General features: G+C 39.3%; 1 protein-coding gene across 1 annotated transcript in view; it reads left to right on the forward strand.

The window, feature by feature from the left end:
• Positions 1–24: 24 nt before the first annotated feature.
• CLIC5 (chloride intracellular channel 5) overlaps positions 25–23,818 on the forward strand; it is a 129,816-nt gene continuing 106,022 nt past the window's right edge. The window contains exon 1 of the mRNA XM_069065834.1: positions 25–190. Coding sequence (XP_068921935.1) covers positions 128–190 — 63 coding nt within the window. The 5' untranslated portion in view covers positions 25–127. The remainder of the gene's footprint in view (positions 191–23,818) is intronic.

Genomic DNA, 23,818 nt, shown 5'->3' on the forward strand with positions numbered 1-23,818 from the left:
GAGAGAGAGAGAGAGAGAGAGAGAGAGAGAGAGAGAGAGAGAGAGAGAGAGAGAGAGAGCAAGCATCCAGCTGTTGCTGAAGTGGCCGCCTCTCAGGATACCGGCAGTGGCTCCTGCCTATGACAACATGACTGACTCGGCTTCTGCTAACGGAGACAGCAAGGACCCTGAAATTGAGCTGTTTGTGAAGGTAGGTCCGAGCCAGGCTCTACTTCTCCACCTGCCACTCACTAGCACCTGGAGTCGCCCCCGCCCTGGCAGTGGCTCACGTGCCGGATCCCCAGGGGAAGGGAGGAAGGGGCCCGAGTGGCCCCTGCCAGGGGGCTCGCCCCGGACGGCACCCCAGGCCGCTATCTCGAATCCCAGGGCTCGTGGGGAAGAGAGACGGGAGTCAGGTGAAAAGTTGGCAGGTACCCCCTGTTTACTTTTCTTCTGGGAGAGTTTACCCTGCACTTTGTCAAACCTGTCTCCTGGGACCGACTGTATCGTCACCTCCCCAACTACACAGCCAGGCACCTGGGCTTGTTAAGGAGAGGAAGATGAAGGGGGAGGGGATGGACGCAGGTATCTGGATGCTGAGGCAAGGGAAAGACCGGATACTTAAGCCTCTAGGACCCTACTGTGAAAGAAAACGAAAGAAAGGTCAAAGATTGCAGATATGTTTCTTCTTTGGTGATGCCAGAAAACCAATTCAGTACTTTTCCTTGTCTTTTTTTTTTTTTAAGAGTTACCTAAAAGGAAAAACAAAGAAAGGTGTTCCCTGCTCTGCAAAGTAAGAATGGCCCCTGCAAAATGTCTATAAATGAATATGATGGTGATAACTCCCATCATCATGATTGGTCTTAAAATTGGAAACTATTATCTGGAAATGTTGAGTTAGTGAATAAAAAGAAAGCCATGGACTAAGCAGCCTCATAGAGGGTCTGAATGGACAATAGACAGTCCCAGAGCAAAATGAAGCAGTCATGTTCTTTAAGCAGTAATGGCCTAACCTGAAAGCTGCAATAATTCATTTACAACCTGTAGCTAAGAGAAGAGATCTGGTAGAGGTGGCTGCTTTCTTTGGTCCTGCCAGTGTGAAGAGAAAGAAACATTTGATCAGTCCCTTGCAAAAGCACCCTCAGGAGCTGAGTAACCTGAGGCCAGTTGAATATTGCCTCTAGAAACTCTGTTGAAGGAAAGGGTGGGAGGAAGGAACTAACAAGCTTCAAACACCTGGGGAGGCTAAAGGTAGAGGAAAGAGAGGGGATTTAAAAAAAATTTTTTAAATGCAAAGGCAATCCAGGAAACCTGGAGATAGTTTGAAGTGAGAAATAGTATGTGAATGTGGGGTGACAGGGGCAGCAGAAGCTTCTTAGTTTTGGTTTAACTTGACTCTTCCCTGGGATGGAAAGGAAATCCCTGCGCAAATGTGACCCCTCATCATTTTTTAAACTGTTAAAAGAGCGCCTGAAACACCTTGCAACTACCAAGAGCTCTAGAAATCTCTTGATACTTAACACTCCTTTGGTCCCCCTGAAAGAAGCTAAAATCCAGTTGTTAGCTCTTTTAACACTAGGAAATTGGATACCCTACACTATACCTGCCTTCTACAATGTCATTTTAGTTTCACCGAATCTACCTTAAACATGTATTACATGCACACACATACAATTTTCTAAATAATCTCTGGAAGTGTGTTTATGAGATTTGACATATTTTCTCTGGCCTCCCCTTCAACACCCCCTCCTGTTTTCCTCCATCTATTTCTATGACAGCTCTCCCTATGGCTGCCAGGTGCCTTGACAGATAGGGACCATAAAAGATGAGAAAAAACTATCTACTCCCAATGGAGCCAGCCATATATCTGTAGCTGAGCTGTCACTGGGCACTATTGTGGGACCAATCAGGAATGGCCTCAATCACAGCTTCCAGGTCAGGAGATGAGGAGGAAACCTGAACAAAGAGATTAGTCTTGCTTCTCTCCTGGAAGACAGCTATTCTGGGGCTTCCTCAGATTCCCTAGGAGTAAGTAGGTAGCTTCAGTCTCAGATTCCTGAATGACTTAAAAAACACAAATGGGCCCTTCAGAGCCAAAAAATCTTTCAGTGATACAGGTACCAGTGTCATATGCACCCAGGAAATTTGACATTGATAATATTGAAGAGTTCTTTCTATGGGATGAAATCTCCACTATCCCAAAGGGCTTTTAAAAATAACCACAATGATCAATTTCCCCCACAAAAGACAATTAATCCATAATTGGTAACCCAATCTTTTATAATGAGTCCAATAATCTGTCCAGTACTGAGGAGTTCAGAGGACAGAATGGGGCAGGGAATTCTTCAAAAACAATTTTCATTTTTGAACTGCTGAATAATTCAAATCCTGCCTTTGATAATTAGTAGCTGTGTGACTATGGAAATCACTTCACTTTTCTGAGCCTGAGACAATTCTAAGACTACATTTTTTGGGTATCTTGTTTTTATATCAACTTAATTTGCTAATATATCCCTATCTCCCCTTTCTAGAGAGCCATCCCTTATAATAAATATTTTTTAAAAGAAAAACAAATGAACAATGAATCAACACATCAATCTCTTGATTCCAGTACCTTCCCTCTGTTATTTCTTATTTGTTCTGTATATACCTTGTTTGTACATATTGGTTTGCTTTTTGTCTCTCCTATTATGTTAGCAGCTTCTTAAAGACAGGAACCATCCTTTGTTTCTCTTTACATCCCCCTAGAGCAGCAGAGTGCCTGGCACATAATTGTTTTTTGGTCATTTGAGTTGTATCCCACTCTTTGTGATCCCATTTGTGGTTTTTCTTGTCAGAGATACTGGAATGATTTGCCACGTCCTTCTCCAACTCATTTTACAGTTGAGGAAACCGAGGCAAGCAAGACTAAGTGACTTGTCCAGGGTCACACAGCTAGTAAGTGTTTGAGACTCAGATTTCAACTCATGAAGATAAGTCCTCTGATTCTAAGACTTGCACTCTATTCACTGTACCACCTATCTGCCCCCAGCTACCACATAGTAGTTGCTTAATAAATGTTTATTGACTAATGGGCTGATAGTTGATAAATCTTCACACTCATCAAATTAGACATCTTTGATGTAGTAACTTGGCCAAGTGATTTACCTTCTCTGATCCTGAGTTTTTTCTTCTATAAATAGGATTCTCATTCATGGGGATAGGAAAATGTTTGAAATACTGTGGTATAATTACACTAGTCAAGGCTTTTAGCATTCCCTTCTAATAGAGGAAACAATAACACACATTATAGAATAAGATTTTAAGGAAGGTATTTACTTATAATACTTTTTAGTGGGAACAGAAAGGTCGATAAGTACAGATGGCTCTATGAATGAATCATTACAGGGAACTCCCAGTGTTTGAATTCTCTTTAGTAACACAGATTGTAACCCATCTATGACCTAGTAGATAAATCCTATTATTGCCTGGGGCAACTGAGGGTTTAAGTGACTTGTTCAGCTAGTAAGTGTCAGAAATAGGATTTGAATCACTGAGTCACCATTTCTTCATCAAAAAATTAGGGGGTCGAACTAAATGGTCACAGAGTTCCCTTTTAGTTCTCAATCTATTGTCCAATTAAAAAAAATTGAGTGTAACTCAGATATATGGGTGGTTGTTGTTCAGTAGTTTTTCAGTCCTGTCCGACTCTTCGCGAACCCTTTTGGAGTTTTCTTGGCAAAGATACTGGAGTGGGGGCGAGGGGGAGGAGAGGGGTAGCAGAGTCAAGATGGCAGAGAGAAGCCAGAAAGTTGCCTGAACTCTCCCCAGTTTCCTTCAAAAAACAACATTAAATCAAACCTCTAAAAGAATTCTGGAGTGACAAAATCCAGAAAAAGAGTGAAACAATTTTATAGCCCAAGATAACTCAAGAAGGACTTCAGGAAAGGCCTATCTTACTTGGATGAAAGGGGAACGCAGCACAGCAAAGGTGGTGTCCAGGCAAGCCATCAGGATACTCTTAGCCACAGCACAGATCAGCAACCCAGACTCCATGATCCTGGGTCAGCAGATCAACTACGAGACTTACAACCCCCCTCACAGCAGGTAAACTGTCAGCTCCAGAACCCAGGGCACAACAGGAGTGACTAGGCTGGGACACCTTAGTGCAGCAGGCAAGTCACTAGCCTCAAAGGCTCCAGTGCAGACAGCCAGTGACCAAGTCCCTGGCACCCAGTGCAGTACAGCACCCTGTACTCCAGGAGCAGAGCTCAACTTAAAAAAAGAGCCCTGACCATAGAAAGCTACTAAGGCAACAGGGAAGATCAAGGCACAAACTTAGAAGAGGACAACAGGGTCAAAATGTACCTACATAGGAAGCCTCAAAGGGGAATATGAATTGGTTTGAAGCACAAAAGTCCTCTGAAGAACTCAAAAAGATTTTAAAAATCAATTAAGAGAAATTGGGAAAAGAAATGAGACTCCTTTAAAAGTAGAATTGGACAAATGTAAAAGAAAGCACAAAAGGTAGCTGAAGAAAATCCCTTAAAAATTAGAATTGGGCAAGTAGAAGTTGACAATTCTATGCTATGGTCTCATAGATATCTATCAAGAATTCATCAAATAAAATCAAAAGAATGAAAAAAATAGAAGAAAATGTAAAATGCTTCATTGGAAAAACAACTAGCCTGGAAAACAGATCTAGGAGAGATAATGTAAGAATTATTGGACTACTTGAAAGCCATGATTAAAAAAAAAAAGAACGTGAACAACATCTTCCAAAAAATTATCAAGGAAAACTGCCCTGTTATCCTAGAACCAGAAGGTAAAAATAGCCATTGAAAAAATCCACTGATCACCTCCTCAAAGAGATCCCAACATTAAAACTCCAAAGAATATTGTAGTCAAATTCCAGAACTATCAGATTAAGGAGAAAATACTGCAAACAGCCAGAAAGAAACAATTCAAATATGGAGTCACAGTCAGGATGACACAGGACTTAGCACCTTACACATTAAAAGATCAAAGGGCTTGGACTATGATATTCCAGAAGGCAAAAGAGCTTGGATTACAACCAAGAATCAACTACCCAGTAAAATTGAGCATGATCTTTCAGGGGAAAAGATAGATATTCAAAGAAATATGGAACTTTCAAGCTTTCCTGATGAAAAGACCAGAGCTGAACAGAAAATCTGATCTTCAAATACAAGACTCAAGAGAAGCATAAAAAGGAAAAACAAAACAAAATATGGTATTCAACAACGTTAAACTATTTATATCCCTATGTGAAAAGATGGTAATTGTAACTCTTAAAAAACTGCATCTCTTTGAGGGCATTTAGGATTATACTTAGAGGGTGTGGGTATAAGTTGGCTAATATCACATCAAGTGATGATTAAAAAGATTAAAGGGTGAAAAAAGGATTGTACTCAGAAGAGGAAAGGGGAAGACTGAATGGGGTAAATTATATCACATGAAGAGGCATAAAAGATTTATTCTAGTAGAGGGAAAGAATGAAGAGCATGGTGAGCTCTGTTTGAATCTTACCAAATTCAAAGCAGAATAATATACGTGCTCAGTTGGGTCAAGAAATCTATTATTACCCTATAGGGAAGTAGGAGGAGGGGAAGGGGAAAAAAGGTGGGGGGCTGATAGAGGGAAGGACATATATAGAGGGGGGTGGAGGGGTGGGAAGAGGTAAGGAGGGACAGGGTGAAAGGAGAGAGAGAGAGAGAGAGAGAGAGAGAGAGAGACAGAGAGAGAGAGAGAGAGAGAGAGACAGAGAGAGAGAGACAGAGAGACAGAGAGAAACATGAACAGAGGAAAATAGCATAGAGGAAAATACACACTAATCATAACTGAATGGAAATGAGATGAACTCTATCCATAAAACAGAAGTGGAAAGCAGAGTGGATTAAAAACCAGAATCCTACAATATGCTGTTTATAAGAAACACATTTGAAGGAGAGAGACACAGAGTAAAGGTAAAAGGCTTCAGCTATATTATGCTTTGGCTGAAGTTAAAAAAAAATGAAGGCAGGGGTAGCAATCCTGATCTCAAAGCAAAAGCAAAAATAGGTCTAATAAAAGAGACAAGGAAGGAAACTACATCTTGCTGAAAGGTACCATAGACAATGAAGTGATATCACACCAAGTAGTATAGCATCCAGATTCTTAGAGGAGAAGTTAAGGGAGTTACAGGAAGAAATAGATAGCAAAACTATACTAGTGGGGGACCTCAATCTCCCTTTCTCAGAACTAGATAAATCTAACCAAAAATAAACAAGAAAGAAGTTAAGGTGAATAGAAATTTAGAAAAGTTAGATATGATAGACCTCTGGAGAAAATTGAATGGGGATAGAGAGGATTATACCTTTTTCTCACTGGTATATGATACCTACATAAAATTTGACCATATACTAGGGCATAAAAACTTCACAATCAAGTGCAGAAAGGTAGAAATATTAAATGCATTCTTTTCACATCATAATGAAATAAAAATTACATGTAATAAATGGTCATGGAAAGATAGATTAAAAATTAATTGGAAACTAAATAATCTAATACTAAAGACTGAGTGAGTCAAACAACAAATCATAGAAGTAATCATTTTAATCAAAGAGAACTACAATAATAAGACAACATACTAAAATTTATGGGATGTAGCCAAAGCAGTACTTAGGGGAAATTTTATATCTCTAAATGATTGCAAGAATAAAATAGAAAAAGAGCAGATCAATGAATTAGCCTGCAATTATAAAAGAATAAATGAAAAGAAACAAAAAAGAACAAATTAAAAATTCCCAATGAAACACCAAATTAGACATTTTGAAAATCAAAGGAGAGATTAATAAAGTTGAAAGTAAGAAAACTATTGAAATAATAAACTATGAGCTCATTTTATGAGAACAACAAAATAGATAAACCTTTGATAAATTTAATTAAAAGAAAGAAGTAAACCAAGTAACCCGTATCAAAAATGAAAAGGGTGAATTGACCACCAACAAAGAGGAAATTAAAGCAATAATTGGGAGCTATTTTGCTCAGCTGTATACCAATAAATCTAATAATCCCAATGAGATGGGTGAATATTTACAAAAATATGAATTGCCCAGATTAACGGAAGAAGAAATATAATACTTAAATAGCCCCATTTTAGAAAAAGAAGTTGAACAAGCCATCAATAAACTCCCTAAGAAAAAATATCCAGGATCAGATGGATTTACAATCGAATTTTGCCAAACATTTAAAGAACAATTCCTTCCAATACTATATAAACTATTTGGAATAGATGAAGAAGGATTCTGACCAAATTCCTTTTGTGACACAAATAATGTGGCACTGATACCTAAACCAGGAAGAGCCAAAACAAAAAGAAAATTATAGACCAATTTCCCTGATGATTATTGATGCAAAATTTTAAAATAAGATATTAGTAAAGAGATTACATCAGTTTATCACCAGAATAAATTTATCACTATGACCAGGTTGAATTTATACCAGAAATGCAGGGCTGGTTCAATAGTAGGAAAACTATTAGCATAATGACCACATCAATAACAAAACTAACAGAAATCATTGATATATTTAGATCTGACTTTATTTGTGTAAAAAATGTTTTGTAATTGTGCTTGGAAATCAAAGGGATGCTTATCAACTGGGGAATGGCTAACCACATTGTGGTATATGAATGTAATGGAATACTATTATGTTATAAGAAATGATGAACAGGTAGGTTTCAGAAAAACCTAGATGACTTAACATGAACTGATACTGAGTGAAGTGAGCAGTAATAGGAGAACATTGTACACAGTAACAGCAGCATTGTGTGATGGTCAACTATGATTGACATATATTATTACATATATAATATATATTTTATAATATATAATATGTTATATTTATATTGACAATGTAACGATCAAAGACAATTCCAAAGGCTCATGATAGAAAATTCTATCCACACCCAGAGGAAAAATCTATGGAATATGAATGAAGATGGAAGCATACTATTTTCACTTTTGGGGGTGACTTTTCTCTTTTGTTCTGTTTCATCTCTCACAACATGACTAATGTGGAAATATGTTTATGTGATTGCACACGTATAACCTATATCAGACTACTTGTTGTTTTGGAGAATGGGGAGGGAAAAAAATTTGGAACTCAAAATCATGTAAGAAATGAATGTTGGAAGCTATCTTTACATGCAATTGGAAAAAAAATACTATTTACAACACAAAAGACAAAGATACTGAAGTAGTTTGCCATTTCCTTCTCCAGCTCATTTTACAGATGAGGAAACTGAGCCATACAGGGTTAAGTGACTTTACCAGTGTCACAGAACTAGTGTCTGCAGTCAGATTTGAACTCAGGAAGATGAGTCTTCCTGACTCCAGGCCTGTTGTCTCTATCCACCTCACTGCCTAGCTGTCCAAATGAGTTGAAGGTACACCATATAAGGTCACAATTTTTTTTGTTAGTAAAAAATGACACTAAGGACAAAGTTTACCTATCTTCAAGAGAGGAAGTCTTACCCATTAGTTTGGAGTGGATTTTATTTTATTTATTTGTTTATTTATTGGCCTTGAATTGTATAAGGCATGCCCAAGATGACAAAGATTTGTTCAGGTCATTGAGAGTTTATGTGACTTGCTGGTACTCACCCAGCTAAATATGTTAGTAACTGAACCCAAATCTTCTTGATCCCAAGGGTTAGCCTTGTAATTACTATGCCTGGGAGTCACATGAAGCTATTAAAATCAAAGGTGTGCCCACTGATTATAGAAATAGAATCATTTGGGACTCATTTCTTCACCATGAAGATTGTCAGCTAACCAGCATAATTTTTTCCTCACTCGTGCCCTCTCTTCTAGGTCATCCAGTCACCTTTTTCTTCTAATAACTTGCATTTATACAACTTCTCCTTTCCTCACAAGAACTATGTAAAATTAGGTATTTCTACTATTATCATCTCCATTTTGCAAATGAGCACATTCCGTCTCAAAGAGTGTAAATGATTCACCCGTAGTCAAATAAAGATCCTGTGATTCTATAGGGATGGGTCCTCATCTAGATCACACCTAGTCTACGATTTATAATGTTAGTTTTCCTTGGCTTATAGAGTTTAAATGACTTGCTCATGACCATATATCCAGCTCCAGTATATTTCAGAGACAAAATCTGAACCCTGTTCTCACCTAACCCCAGGTCCAGTCTTCTTTCCATTACACCACCCTGCCTTCATTTTCCCTGTCCCCCTTCTTCCTGTCTGTGCCCTACCTTCTTGTCATAGTGCTTCTTTAATTTTCTTAGTAATCAACCAGAATTTCATATTTAACTTGGTTGTTGCCAATAGAATTTAGACAAGTATAATCAGGTCTTCACGAACCCTCTTAGTGGTATTAGGACTGAACCTTGATGGATGGGAGAAGATAGATGATTGGGGAGAAGGGTATTCTGGGTAGAGATGAATAGGAATAAGAAATAAGTGAACAGAGATGGATAGAGATTAAAAACAACAAACCCCCGCATATCATAGAGTTAGGAGTAAGCTTTGTGCACGTATATGGGACCATAAAGAATCTGAATAATTGACATAGAGGGTTTATGTTAGGATGAAGTCCTACAGGAAATTACATGTAATAGAGAACCTTGAAAAACAAACAAGGTGGAGTTTAAAGGAAAGTGTAGTGGATTCTTGAGAAACAGGAATAACAGAATGAAAACAGAAATAGGAAAATTAAGGTTGCATAAGTTTACAGGATAGGTTGATTCCCAGAGAGACTAGAGGCAGGGAGACCATCTAGGAAGCAACTGTGGTAGTCTGAGTCAGGGCTAGTGATGATTACTATTAGGATGGTAGCAATGGGAGGGGAATGGATGAGCCTGAAGGAAATGGTTAAGAAAGATTTGATGAGCATTGTAACTGAATGGATGTAATGGGCAAAAAGAGGGATGATGCAGTGAGAAATTATCTTAAACAAGGTATCTAACCTTTTGACCTCAGGCTCCCCAGTAAAAGGAGAGGTTTGCATTAGATGATTCTTGATGTCTCTTCTGCTGAGAACTTTAAGTACTAGGGTTGCAAAAAAAAAATGAGACAGTCACTTGTCTCAAGGAGTTCAATTATAATTGTGGGAGACAATGCATATGAGTGTTCAACTATAGGCCAGATGGGCAAGGCATAGGAATACTTAAGAATGTGTGGGCAGAGTAGATGGCAGAGAGCCTCTATCTATACAGCAGATTATGTAGTAGGACCTGGTAGGTCTAAAGACATAGTGGCAGGGCAGGTGGTAGGCTTCCATCTTATCAGAAGGATTGTAGTTGGTGACTTCCTGCTGGGTCTGAAGTCGGGAGACTGGAGTTCAAATCCAGCATCAGATACTTCCTGGATGTGAGACCCTGGGCAAGTCATTTAATTTGTTTGCCTCAGTTTCCTACCTTGAAGGATTGTTGTGAGGATCAAATGAGATAATAATTATAAAACAGCACAGTACCTGGCACATAATAAGCACTACATAGATATTAACTATTATTAGCATCAAAAGCAGTATGGGGGGCCATTGAACAGAGAGACTAGGACTCATCACCATAGCAGGAGGGCAGAGGAGCGTGGTCCTGAGAATATTTGGAGAACAATAAGCACTCCATGCTTTATAAATGTGTGTGGGGGGTGAGGTAAAGGCTGGGAAGGAGGATCAGCATGCAGACAGGATGGGGAAGAAGAAAGGGGGAAAAGGAAATATTCCCATGGGATCTGGGCAGGGGACAGACAGGTCAGAGATAATATTTTTATATGTTTAAATTGGAGAACATATTTGGAAGCAGGTGAGGGCTTGTAAACTCCTTTCAATTTTAACCTTGTAGGCAGGTGAATGTTCTATTTACACCAGTCTCAGTTTTGCTACCAAATCCAGAAGAAGGAACTTCAGATTAGGAATGATAACACAGGTTTTTGAGGAATTTGGTAAACTTGAGCCAGGTACCTCTCAGCCTTCCTAGCAGATTTCAAATAAAACTATGAGACCCACCAAATCTGTGCAGCCTTCAGTCCTTGAGGAAAGCCCACTCCTCCCCTTTCCACCATCTCCTTGATTGCCTTCCTTTGCCAATAAAAACCAAAAGCATACTTGCAGTCATGGAGCTCCTCTCAAACAAAATCAAGGGCAATTTTAACTCTGGAAAAGAGCTAAAATAGAGAAGTAGACAGACTGTATTCTGCTTATTTTATATCTGTTCACGTAATCCCTTTAGGCCAATTCACATATACATACCCATACTAATAACTAATACGTACATAGACTAACACACACATATATGTTGCATGTGATTTTAAGCTCCTTGAGGACAGAGAACTATGTATATTTTTTAAGTGTGCATAAAGCCACAAGGTTTAGATCCCCAAGGGACCTTTAGAGGTCATGTAGTATAAAGTCATTCAGAGAAGTGGCATGAAATGCCCAAGGTCATATGGTTTGGAAGCTGCAGAACTGAGGTTTAGATCTGGCACTCTGGTTTCACATCCTATGCTTTTTAGACTACATCAAATGGCCAAAGTGTCTAATATAATTTAGTGTGTGTGCAATAAATGCTCATTGACTGATATGAAGGGGTAAGAGTGAAAGGGATGTGGAAAGGAATGGGACCTGTGATTTCATTAGCTTGGGAAACTTGTGGGTGAGACAACTTCCATTACCAATACAACTTGGCACCTCCATTGCCACTTGTGTGGTCTAAAGTTGCCTAGAACATGGAGAGTTTAAGTGAGTTGCTTACATAGCCAGAGTGTGTCAGGGGTAGGTATTAAACCATTAATTTGAAAATGTAGCCTAAATGACCTTCTACACAATTCTGGGCCCAATTACCTTATCTTTCAGCAGGGTTTGTCCAATACATACATGTTTGGGTTTCTTGGAGGCAATCAGGGTTAAATGAATTGTCTAGGGTGGCACAGCTAATCAGTGTCTGAGGCTGGATTTAAACTCAGGCCCTTTTGACTCCAGGGCCAGGGCTCTATCCACTCTGCCTCCTAGCTACCCCACACATACATGTTAATAGACTAATTTGACAAACTACCCATCCAGCTGAGTGTTTAATCTGTATAGTTTGCATTTTTCATCCACTTTTTGGATATGGATGGTTAGATTGAGCTCTTTTGCATTTTTGGTCAGTTCCTTCAGGAAATCTGGACCCTATTCTAACCCTGTAGTATATTTAAACCCTGACTCTAACCCTGGCCAGGGTATTGTCTCCAAAAACCCTCAACATGTATAGTATTCTAGAACTCAGTGCAATGAATAGGAGGTTATCTGTGAAGAGGAGCAGTTAGATAACTTCATCATTAATAGTAACTCATAACAGATAAAAATCTCCATCTTATAGGTGATGTACAGTAATTCCAAATGATATTCCTAAGGTCATATAACTAATAAGTGGAAGAACCAGGACTAGAACTTAGGTCTTCTGACTCCCGAAGCCCATTGTTCTCATCACTGCTCTATACTGCATTAATCAATTAACATGTATTTATTAATCACCTTCTATGTGTCCCTTACTGTATTAGGTCCTGGAGCATAGGGTATGAGATCATATAGGCAATTTGAGCTTTGATTTTTTTTTTTAAAGACAAAAGGACCCCAGAAATTTTAGGTCTTTAAAGCAGAAATGAGGGTGGTATCATAGAAGAAAAAGCTCCAGGGAACAAAGGAAGATGAAACGTGATTTTGGAAGAACAATCACAAGATGTGTTGTATGTATTTTGGGTCAGGATTCTCCTGGCTTCCTTCCTCCCACCTTTCCCTCTTCTGCCTCACACTTAGGAAGCAGTGAAAGTGCAACACAGATGCTTCACAAAGGCCCAGTATAATGTCACTTGGAGGCACTTAAGACTAGAGCTAGGGGTCTCTGAAAGGCCAATGTTTCCCCTTGTGCTTGCGTTTTCTCACCACTATTTGATGGGTGAAGAATGTATGAGAACATTTAAGCAATACTTTATGGCGGTTGATTCCATGGGGATTTCGATCCAATTGTTATTGTTCAATTGTTGCATGACCCTATGGACTTTGCCCATGGGGTTTTCTTGGCAGTGATACAGGAGTGGTTTGCCATTTATTTCTCCAGTGTGTCTCCACTTTATAGAAGAGGAACTAAGGTAAATAGAGGTTAACTGACTTGTCCTGAGTCTTACAGCTAGTAAATGTCTAAGGCCAGATTTGAATTCAGATATTCCTGACTCCAAACCTGGTATTTTATCCACTGCAGCACTGTCTAGCTGTCCTTTTGGATCTAATAGGTGCCCAGTAAGTATGCTAATTGCTGACTGAGACTGGGTCCACACAACTCAACAATCATTCGCTCATATGGTCTATTCAGTCAATCAGCAAGTCAATGTGAAAAAAAATTAGTCTAATTACTTTACCATTATTTTGATGATACATTGAATGAATGAAAAAAACCATTGTAATTATGGAAAGGAACATAAAGTACTTTATGAACTCAGATATAAAAATGAAATTTGAATATGTGAGGCTCCTTGTTACACAGAATTGTGGAGCTGGCAAAGGCCTCTGAGACCATCTATTCCAACCTCTTCATTTTATCTGTGAGGGAATTGAGGCCCAGTGTCAGAACCAGGATTTGATGAAGTTAATCTTGGATACTTGACCTCCTGTTCTTTCATTATGGTACATACTTGATTTCTGCCTTTTTTGGCAGGCATCCAGTGTCCTCAAACTGTTCAGGTCATCCCACTTTGGCCACCCTCCTGATCTTCCATTCATCTGGTCTATCCCTTCCCTACATATTCTCCTACCCTACCCCTAACCCTTACTACCATGGTATAGTGGAAAGAATGTTGGACTTGGAATCAGGATTCAAATTTCACCTTTAGCATTTACTATCTGGGTAACCAAGCAAAACTGAGCCTCAGTTTCCTCATCTGTATAATGGAAATGATTCTTGTAGTATTTCCCTTCAAACGTTGTTGTGAGACTCAAAATGAGTTAAGCATTTTGCTCTTCTTAAGCTGATATATACACATTAGTGAGTGGGCACCATGACATAGTGGAGAGAGCTGGACTAAGAAAGATGATCTGGGTTCAGGTTCACCTCCTCATATGTACTGACTTGGCAACTGTAGCAGCAAGCACCCCAGTGTTCCCAGGGTGGCTGCCACCACAGGTTCTTGGATCTGCTTTGTTAAAGGAAAGCAACTCAAAATGGGTTAACAAGCTTACTTTAATCAGTCAAATATGTATTGTTTACCTAGTTCAGGGGAAAAATGTCAGCACCCCAAACTTCAGAGTATACAGACATAATTATCAAGACAGAGAAACAGATCAAGTAGACAGGTTTCCAAAACTGTCCAACGATTACATCCATACCAAATCAACATCTGGGTATTTCAAAGCCAAGGGGGGGCTCTCAACAATGGCTTCCCAGAATCCAGATCAAATCACAGAACACTTCTCAAAGTGAGCCCCAAAACAAAGCTACACATCAGGGCTTATATAGCCTTCTCCTGGCTCAGAGAATGTAACAACCTTCTGGACCCACTGGCCAATCAAGAAGTATCTACTGAAAAACAAGCCTCCTACCCCAGGCTCCAGGTGCACTTTAGCCTAGGGGCAGGGAAGATCTTAAAAATTTACATTCCCATTACAGCAACCCTGGGGAAGTCACTTAATTTCTCATTGCTATAGGCAATTTTGTAAGACTAAGTTGCAAAGCAGGGACCTTTTTGCATTGATGAAGGAACTTTCTTCACAGGTAAGCTCCCTATGCTGATGAGATCACAAGTCTGGGCAAAAAAAAAAGTTACTATTATTGTATTTGTTTTGTCAGGGTTTGCATGGGGTGTAGACTTGTGGTTTCACCAATACAAGGGACTTCTGATGTGGACACTCCTGCCACTTACCTGTAACTTATTGTCTTAGAGAGTTGTTGGGTCCTGAGAGGTCAATGACTTGACTATAGGCACACTAGTATGTATTGGAGGCAGAATATGAACCCAAGCATTCCTCGGGCTAGATGTCTATCTGCCTTATTTTACTATATTATTATTATTATTGTTATCGTTATGGTAAGAACATAAGGTGCTGTAATGGTAAAGGAATTTGAAGACCTTCCCTGCTTTGAAAATATACTCTGCCCCATAATAGGCGGAATGTAGTCACACGGAGCCTGTGGTGGGAGGAGTTTGCTGGAGAGTAGAGCAGAGTCCACAGGAGAAACTTGCTTAGGGGAGGTCTGTTTTTCAGGAAGACCCACACCTTGTTACTTTGTAATTAGACAGTTCTCTGACCCTGGAGAAGGCTAAATATACTCTGAGGTGAGGTTTTGCTTTGGGGCTCACTCATGGGAAGAGTTGTATGATTTGGCCAGATGAGACTCTGGGCAGTTGTTGAGCCCCTGACTTTGAAAACCCAGATGTTGGTTCTTCTGTCTCTGGTAACTAACTATGTAGGTATGTGATGGTTAGACAGCTAGAAGCCCTGTCTGTTGGTCTGCTGAATTGTGTTATTTTCTCTGTCTGTATTTTTTGGTCTGCTTGTAACTTCTGTTTGTTTTCTCTGAAGTTCATGGTGCTGACTTTTCCCCCTGAACTAGGTAAATGATATATGTTTGATTGATTGAAGTAAGATTATTAACCCTTTTTGAGTTGCTTTCCCTTAGAAAAGCACATCAGGGGCGGCCAGGTGGCACAGTGAGTAAAGAGCGCCAGCCCCAGAGTTGGGAGACCTGGGATCGGTTCAGCCTCAGATACTTAACACCCACACAAAATAACTGGCCGTGTAACCTTGAGCAAGTTACTTAACTCCAATTGCTTTAAAAAAAAAAAAAAAGGACATTAAAGAACCTCTGCTAGCAGTCATCCTGGGTATGCTAGGGTGCTTGCTGTTATAGGTACAGTATAGACTCAGACATAAAAATGGAACTTTACACCATCAAAACTTACCTTTTCTGTTTCTGACATCTCAAGAACTTGTGGGTTCTATGGATTAATAAATTTCTAGGATCAGGAGCTAAAGGGCACCTTAGAGATCATTTAATCTAGCTCCCCTTCTTTTGACAGGAAGGAACTGAGGCTTAGAATGGTTAAGTGACTTACCCAAGGTCACACAAGTGGCAAAGTGAGAATTTGAATTCAGGTGATCCCATTCCAGATCCACTATCATCATCTTGTTGTTGTTCAGTTCTTTTTTCAGTTGTGTCTGATTCTTCATGATCCCATTTGGAATTTCCTTGGCAAAGATATCGAAATGGTTTGCCATTTCCTTCTGCAGCTCATTTTACAGATGAGGAAACTGAAGCAAATGGGGTTAAGTGATTTTCCAAGTGTCACACAACTATTAAATGTCCATGGTGTATTTGAACCTGGGGGGATGAGTCTTCTTGACTCCAGGGCTGGCACTCTGAGGCCACTGAGCCATCTAGCTGCCATTGTGCCATGCCTCTGTAATATGTCTATTTCACAGCAGCCTCCTACAATCATGATTCCTTAACCCAACAAGGCAAATACTTTTACTGGCAGGAATTTCAGTTATCTTTGGCTAGTAGGAAAGGGGTCTTCTAAGCAGTTCTCAGATCTCTCTTTTTAGGAGGCACCTACCACCACATCTGATAAGAATTGCCTGACTTTTAAACCTCATGTTTCTTTCCTTCTGCTATATTGATAATGACTTTTTCTCTAGAACAGGAAAAAAAAATACAATGCAAAGGCCATTTCTGTTTTGGAGAGAGTTAGGTGGCACATTCGATAGAGTGATAGAATTGAAGTGAGAAAGACCTAAGTTTGAATCCTGCCTCAGCCACTTAGTATCTGTGTTACTCTTGACAAGTCACTTAAAATCTCTTCCTCGTTTTCCTTGTTGTAAAAAGAGTGCCCTATCTCACAGGGCAGTTGTGAAGCTCTTGTGTGATACTTGAGCTCTCTGCCTCAGTTTCCCCATGTGTAAAATGAAAACTACTTCACAAGGAAGTTGTGAAGATTAAATTAGATATATGTAAAGTGCTTTGAGAAATGTGAAAGCACTTTATAAATGTGTTAACTCTCATTCAGAAAAACGGTTTGCCTATTTTGATGGTATGGATTACTCAGTTGAGTCAATAATTGCTTTGACTATGCCTCTACTAAATTGGACAAGGTTTTTTATTCAAATGATCAAGTTGACATTTGGTTTTGGCACAGCCTTAATCCTGGTCATGATCAAAGTTGTGGGGGGAGGGGTAAATGTGAATAACAATACATTTTCTGCGGATGTGGGACTTCTCATAATGTCTTGCTTTATTTGTTTATTGGGGATAGGGTGTGAGTTCTTGACCATGGAGAACTTCTGTTGTGGAAACTCCCTTCATTGATGAAGAGTTGGCAAAGGATTGTAATTTATAGACTTGCTTATTGTCAAAGCAAATGTAATATAAAGTTCCAGTTGTCTGGAACATGGAAACTTGCCAGTGGCTACAGAGCTAGTACATGTAGGACTTGACCAGTATAAGGCAGGATTTGAACTTAGGTCTTCCTGAAACTGAGGTACAACTTCAGTCCTCTTACTGCAGGTATCAAATGTACAACATTCCTGATGTGCATTGAACCAGATTAAAATATATTTGGGAAATATTTAATAAAATAAAAATACATTTTTCTGTTCAGTTGTTTCAGTCATGTTTGACAATTTGTGACTCTGGGGTTTTCTTGGCAAAGATACTGGAATAGTTAGCCATGTCCTTCTCCAGCTCATTTTACAGTTGAGGAAACTGAGGCAAACAGGGTTAAGTGACTTCATCAGGGTCACACAGCTTGTGTCTGAGGGCAGGTTTGAATTCAGGTCTTCTTGACTCCAGGCCTGGCACTTTTTTCACTGCATCCCCTAGTTGTGCAAAAATAATGTCTATTAATATAGTCATATTATCTATGTTAATAGCTAATGTTAATATGTGGTTTTCTAGGTCAATATCATATGTATCCAGCAGGGATTCTTATGTACAGTTTAGTGGCCGCCATTTCTATTTGAGTTTGACACCATTGCTCTACTCCATGATGCCCTTTTAGAAGAAATGGTTCTTACTACTGAGTTCGGGAGAAATAGTGTCTAGGAAATTCCTATGCCAGTTATTTGTGTGTGTGTTTCCCCTTCCCCCCCACCAATCAATTTAGTTTTGACCTTTGGAAAAAGGTCTTTAAAGTTAGATAAGATTGAATATACTGGGATCAAAAGTGTCAAGAGTGAAACATCTGTGAGAAGAGAGGATGGATTAGAATCAATGAGACCTTAAAGATATCTTGGTCCATAATAACTCCCAGTAGAATGCCAGCTCCTTGACGGTATGTACTCTTTTCCCCATTGTGTCCCCAACACTTGGGAACCATGCCTGGTGCATAGTGGGCACATATATTTGTTGAATCATTTATATTTACATAGCACTTGATGGTTTACAAGGTTCCTTTTTCCTGCATTCCTTTGTGTTGGCTGCTCAATGATTATCATCCCCATTTTATAGATAAATAAATGGAGATTCTTAGAGGTAAAGTTGTTTTTCCATGGCCACATACCTGTTAAATGTCTGAAGCAACATTAGAACCCAGCCCTCCAGACTCCAAGTTGAGCATGTGCTGCTACATATGATATCCAATAACAGAATGTCTGTGAAAGAGATTGGGAACCAGAAAATACCACATGAAAGGCAGTGCAGAGTCGGGCAGAGGAGTAGGAATTTAGATGGCGAAGATGGCGGTGGGTTGGTGAATGAAGGTTTGGCAGAGAAACTGACCCAATTTGAGCTGGGTCTGAAGGAGGGGTAGGATGGTAGGATTCACATAGATGGCAATGCAGGTGTTAATAATAAGTGCACTAATTGATGACTGAGACTGAGTTTACACAACTCCCAGTCATTCACTTATGTGGTCTATCCTGTCAAACAATCAGCAATACAATGTGAAAAAATGTAGTCAAAACAGTTATTTGGAAGGGAGGCTAGAATGTGTAAGCCATGTTGGGTGGGATAGAATGTACAAATCCAGTTATATTGGATGAGGAATTAGTGGGAGATAAGATTGTTAGGTAGGTTGGGACCTGATTATGAAGCATCTTGTATTTGCCTAAAGGGTTTCATTTATCCTATAGGCAACAGGGAGCTTTTCAAGCAGAGGAAGTGGTAAAATGTTGTTTTAGGCAGACTCACTTGGCAGCAATGTGAATGAATTGGAAGCTGCTCCAGGTATGTGATAGTGAGGGCCTGAACCAAGTTGTCATTAGTGAGAATAATGTGAGATATATTTTGAAGGGACATCCACATGATTGAGGGGGAGAAAGAAAGGTAAAAGTCAAAGATGACCCTGAGACTTTCAGCCAGGATGACTAGGGTCATGATGGTGCCTACTGACAAAAACAAGGAAACCAGGATGGAATTTGGATTTGGGGAACAAATAGGACATTTGGTTTAGGTAGGTTGAATATATCAGCGCTTCTGTATGGTACGTGACAGGCAGCTGAAGAAGTGGGATTCAAGAGACAGGCCAGGGGTGGAGCTTGAGATATCCAATCAGTTGCCAAATCTTACTGATACAACCTACATAGCCTATCTCCCATTTGACCCCTTCTCTCCATTCATACAATCACTACTACAGTTCAGGCCCTCATTATTTTTTACTAAGATTAATGGCCTTCTAAGGGCATCTAGGTGGGACAGCGGCAGAGTACAAGACCTGGAGTCAGGAGACTCATCTTCCTGAGTTCAAATACAGTTCAAATCAGACACTTAACAACTTTGTGACCCTGGGCAAGTTACTTGACCCTATTTGCCTCAACTTCCTCATCTGTAAAATAAGCTGCAGAAAGAAATGACAAATCATTCCACTACCTTTGACAACAAGACTCTAAATGTTGTCACAGAGAGTTAGACTTGACTAAAATGACTCAACAACAACAAAATGAAGATAGTAACACCTACCTGTAGCACCAACATAATATGCACAGCCCCTATGGCAGCCATGAATATGCCAATATAATTCTGAATTGCAAAATATTACAGACTTTCCACATGAAAGAGAGAGCCAAAACATTTATTCAAACACCAGAAAGCCAAATCCCAATACCAGAAAGTCAAATCCATCATAGCAACAAAGAAATCTATACACAATAACCATGCAAGGGTACCACCATCCCCAAGCCTTCCCCCTGTTAAGGTCTTTCCACAAGCCAACATTCACATATCTCTGTCTGCTTCCTCTCTCCCTCAGCTCTAACTGCTCTGACCAACTTCCCCTGGGCTCTGCTCTACCTTTCTTGCTCCACCCCTTCCTGTTCCAACCATTCAGCAAGCTCCTCCCACCACAAACTCTTGTAACTCAGGCTTCCATGTGACTCAAGCAGGTCATATGGGCCTATTAATGGATGGGAAAGACCTTCCCATTTACATTCACATTATACTATCTCACTGGGTTTTTGTGAGGATCAAATGAGATAATAATTGTAAAGCCCCTAACATGATGCCTAGCGCATAGTGAGAGAGCTGTATCAGTCTTTCAGTGAACATTTATTAAGTGATTGCTATGTACCAGCATGGTGCTAAGTACTGGAGATTCAAAGAGTCAAAAGACAGCCCTTGCCCTCAAGGAGTTTACAGTCTAATAGGAAAGGCATCTTGCAAACAAATAAATACAAAGAAAGCTATATGCAGGATAAATAGGGAATAATTAACAGAGAGAAGTCACTAGAATTAAGAACTTTTAAGGAAAGCTTCCCGTAGAAGATGAGATTATAGTTGGGATCCAAAGGAAACCAGAGATGTCCATAGTCTGAGCAGAGGAGGGAGAGCATTCCAGGCTTGGCAGGCAGCCAGAAAGAGTGCTGGGAGCTGAGGTGTTTGTGGAACAGCCAGGAGTGGCATTGTTTGAAGAATATGTGATATAGATAGATACAGTTTTTATGTGTCTACATGTCTGTGTGTATTTATACATATACATATATATACTTTGTATACATAGTTACATAAAGTTTAGTTTCATATAATTATATATGCTTTTTAATATATAGTTATAAATCCATATTTATAACTTTATATTTACAACTACATATAGTTACACATATAATTATATATGTTATATATATGTGCATGTATGTATAGATTTATTATATTATGTAGGAGGAAAGTGAGACTCAGGGCTCTAAGCGACTTAAATTTTAGCTTTTAATCAATCAACAAGCATTTATTATGGTATGGTTGATAGAGCATTGAACTTAGAACAAGGAAGTCCTGGGTTCAAATATTCCCTCAGACACGAAATAGTTGTGTGACCCTGGACACTTAATTTCTCTGTGCCTATTTTCTCATCTATAAAATGAGATTGGATGTGATGACCTTCAAGGTCCCTTTCAGCTTTAAATCTATCATCATCATTTTCATCAGTGTCAGACACTGTGCTGATCTTTAGGAATACAAAGACACTTGAAGGAGTTAACAATTTAATTGTGGTGTAGGAGTTGAGAGAAGACTTGTAAACTATCAGCCTTCAGTTCACAGAGCCATTGCTGTGAAGGAGAAGAAATGGCTGGATTTGGATTCAGAGGACCTGGATTCAAATTTTGACTGTGATGTAAAATGAGGAGGTTGGAACAGATAGACTTTTAAGGTTCTTTTTAGCTCTAGATCTCTGATCTTTATCTGCAACTTAATTCATTAAAAAAAAAAAAGCTATTGTTCATCACCATAGAGTAGGTAAAGGAACAAGAAACAGGTATCTGAATCAAGAAAATATGTTAAAGGAAAAGCTTTTAGGAAAGTGTTATGTTTTCTTTTAATGGAGTCAAACTGTGATCCCATTACTTAGAATGAAGAGAACTAGAAACAGTGCCCTAGTTATTCTCTCTTAAAAAAACAACAACAAAAAACCAATTTTGGCTTTTGTCAAGGCAGTGGCAAACTGGTACATTCAATGAGTTTATAGGCTTGAGAAAACGGTGGTTGCAAAGGCAGCCATAGTTTTTTCTTTTTCTTTCTTTTTTTTTAACCATAATTTTTTCTTGATGCTGCCAGTGGCATTAAAGTGGCAGCCTAGTAAAAATAACTGAAGGGGCGGAATTTCAGTTAAACACTGAATTAATTTCAGTTAAACACTGAAACTATAGAACAGCAATACCGTGTTTCCCCGATAATAAGACACTGTTTTATTAATTTTTTTGGGAAGAAAAACACCAGAGGGCTTATTTTCAGGGGAGGGCTTATGTTTTCCTGCCTCAGCTCTCCTCCGCGGCACTGCTCTCAATGGCGCCACCAAGCAAATCACTGGGGAAGAACAGGATGACGCGCTCACTGCTGCAGCTCGGATTGGATGCAGCTCAGAGCGCGGCGTGTGTTTCACCGGTGGGGGGGGGGGACGGTGCATACAGAGGGTACCGTAATGTAGCGTGTAGCGCAGGGGATCACCTTCACTACAGTAGCAATCTCAATAGGGCTTATTTTTGGGGGAGGGCTTATTTTAGAGGAATCTTACAAAGTAAGGGGAGGGCTTATTTTCGGGATAGGTCTTATTATCAGGGAAACACGGTAATAACATTTATATAGCATTTAGTGTAGCAAAGTGCTTTTGAAACATTTGATTCTCACAGCCTCCCTACAAGGTAGATGCTATTTTTATCTCCATTTTATAGTATGAGGAAACTGAGGCCCAGAACAATTAAGTGACTTGGCCAGGGTCACACAGCTAGCAAAAGTCTGAGGGTAGAATTGAACTTGGGTCTTCCTGGCACCAAATCTAATGACTTATCTACCAAACCACCAACTTCCTGAGTATAAGTTTGTTGCTAAGGCTCGAATCACAAGGATATCTTTAGAAATTACTTCAGAAAAAATAAGAGCACAATTTTAAAGGTAGAGAAGCTTTAAAGATTTGATTCTCTTTTTGTGTGTGTGCGTGTGCATGTTCATATGAGTGCAGAGCAGGACTAGGGATCCCATATATCAAGAAAGTCAAAATCAGAGCAGAGTGTGATAGCCTTTTCTGAGCTCCTCTGGCATGATGAGTTGGGGAAGTTGATGGTCAATTCACTTGGTTTTCAAACTCTCAGCTATTTTTAAAAAATGATATTTTATGTTTTCCTCAAATACATGTGAAGACAGTTTTTAACATTTTAAAAAAGATTTTGAGTTCCATATTCTCCCCCAGCCCCAGACAGTGAGCAATTTGATACAAGTTATACATATGCAATCATGCAAAACATATTTTCATATTAGTTGTGTTGTAAAAGAAGACACACCAAAGGGAAACAAAAAAAAACACACAAAAAAAGAAAGTGAAATAGTATGCTTCAATCTGCATTCAGACTCCATCAGTTCTTTCTCTAGATATGGATAGCATTTTTTATCATGAGTCCTTTGGAATTGTCTAGAATCGTCATGTTGCTGAGAATAGCTAAGTCATTTATAGTTGATCATCATCCAATATTGATGTTACTGTGTACAGTGTTCTCTTGGTCCTGCTCACTTTACTTTTCATCAGTTCATGTAAGTCTTTCCAGGTTTTTTTTTTCCTGAAATCATACTGAAATCTTTTCTTATAGCACAATAATATTCTATTACAATCATATATCACAACTTGTTTAGCCATTTTCCAATTGCACATTCCCTCAATTTCCAATTCTTTGCCACCTCTCTTTCAGCTATTTGAAAACCCAGAGATGATTAACCAGTCAGTTGATCTAACATACCTACAAGAAGTCAAGATTCAAGACAGGAGGGAGAGTCAGGGAGCCGGGGTCGGGAGGCCAGGCCAACCATAACAAGATGTCGCTTCTCTTCTCCACTTATGCTGTGGTTCTTATTCCTTCTCGCCTTGTTGCCATGTTTATCTCCTCTGTAGAAT

This window comes from Petaurus breviceps, unplaced genomic scaffold (assembly GCF_028583685.1).
Source record: "Petaurus breviceps papuanus isolate PSGF00001 unplaced genomic scaffold, PetGlider_PUasm1.0 90701, whole genome shotgun sequence".
In the NCBI taxonomy this organism is placed as follows: Eukaryota; Metazoa; Chordata; class Mammalia; order Diprotodontia; family Petauridae; genus Petaurus; species Petaurus breviceps.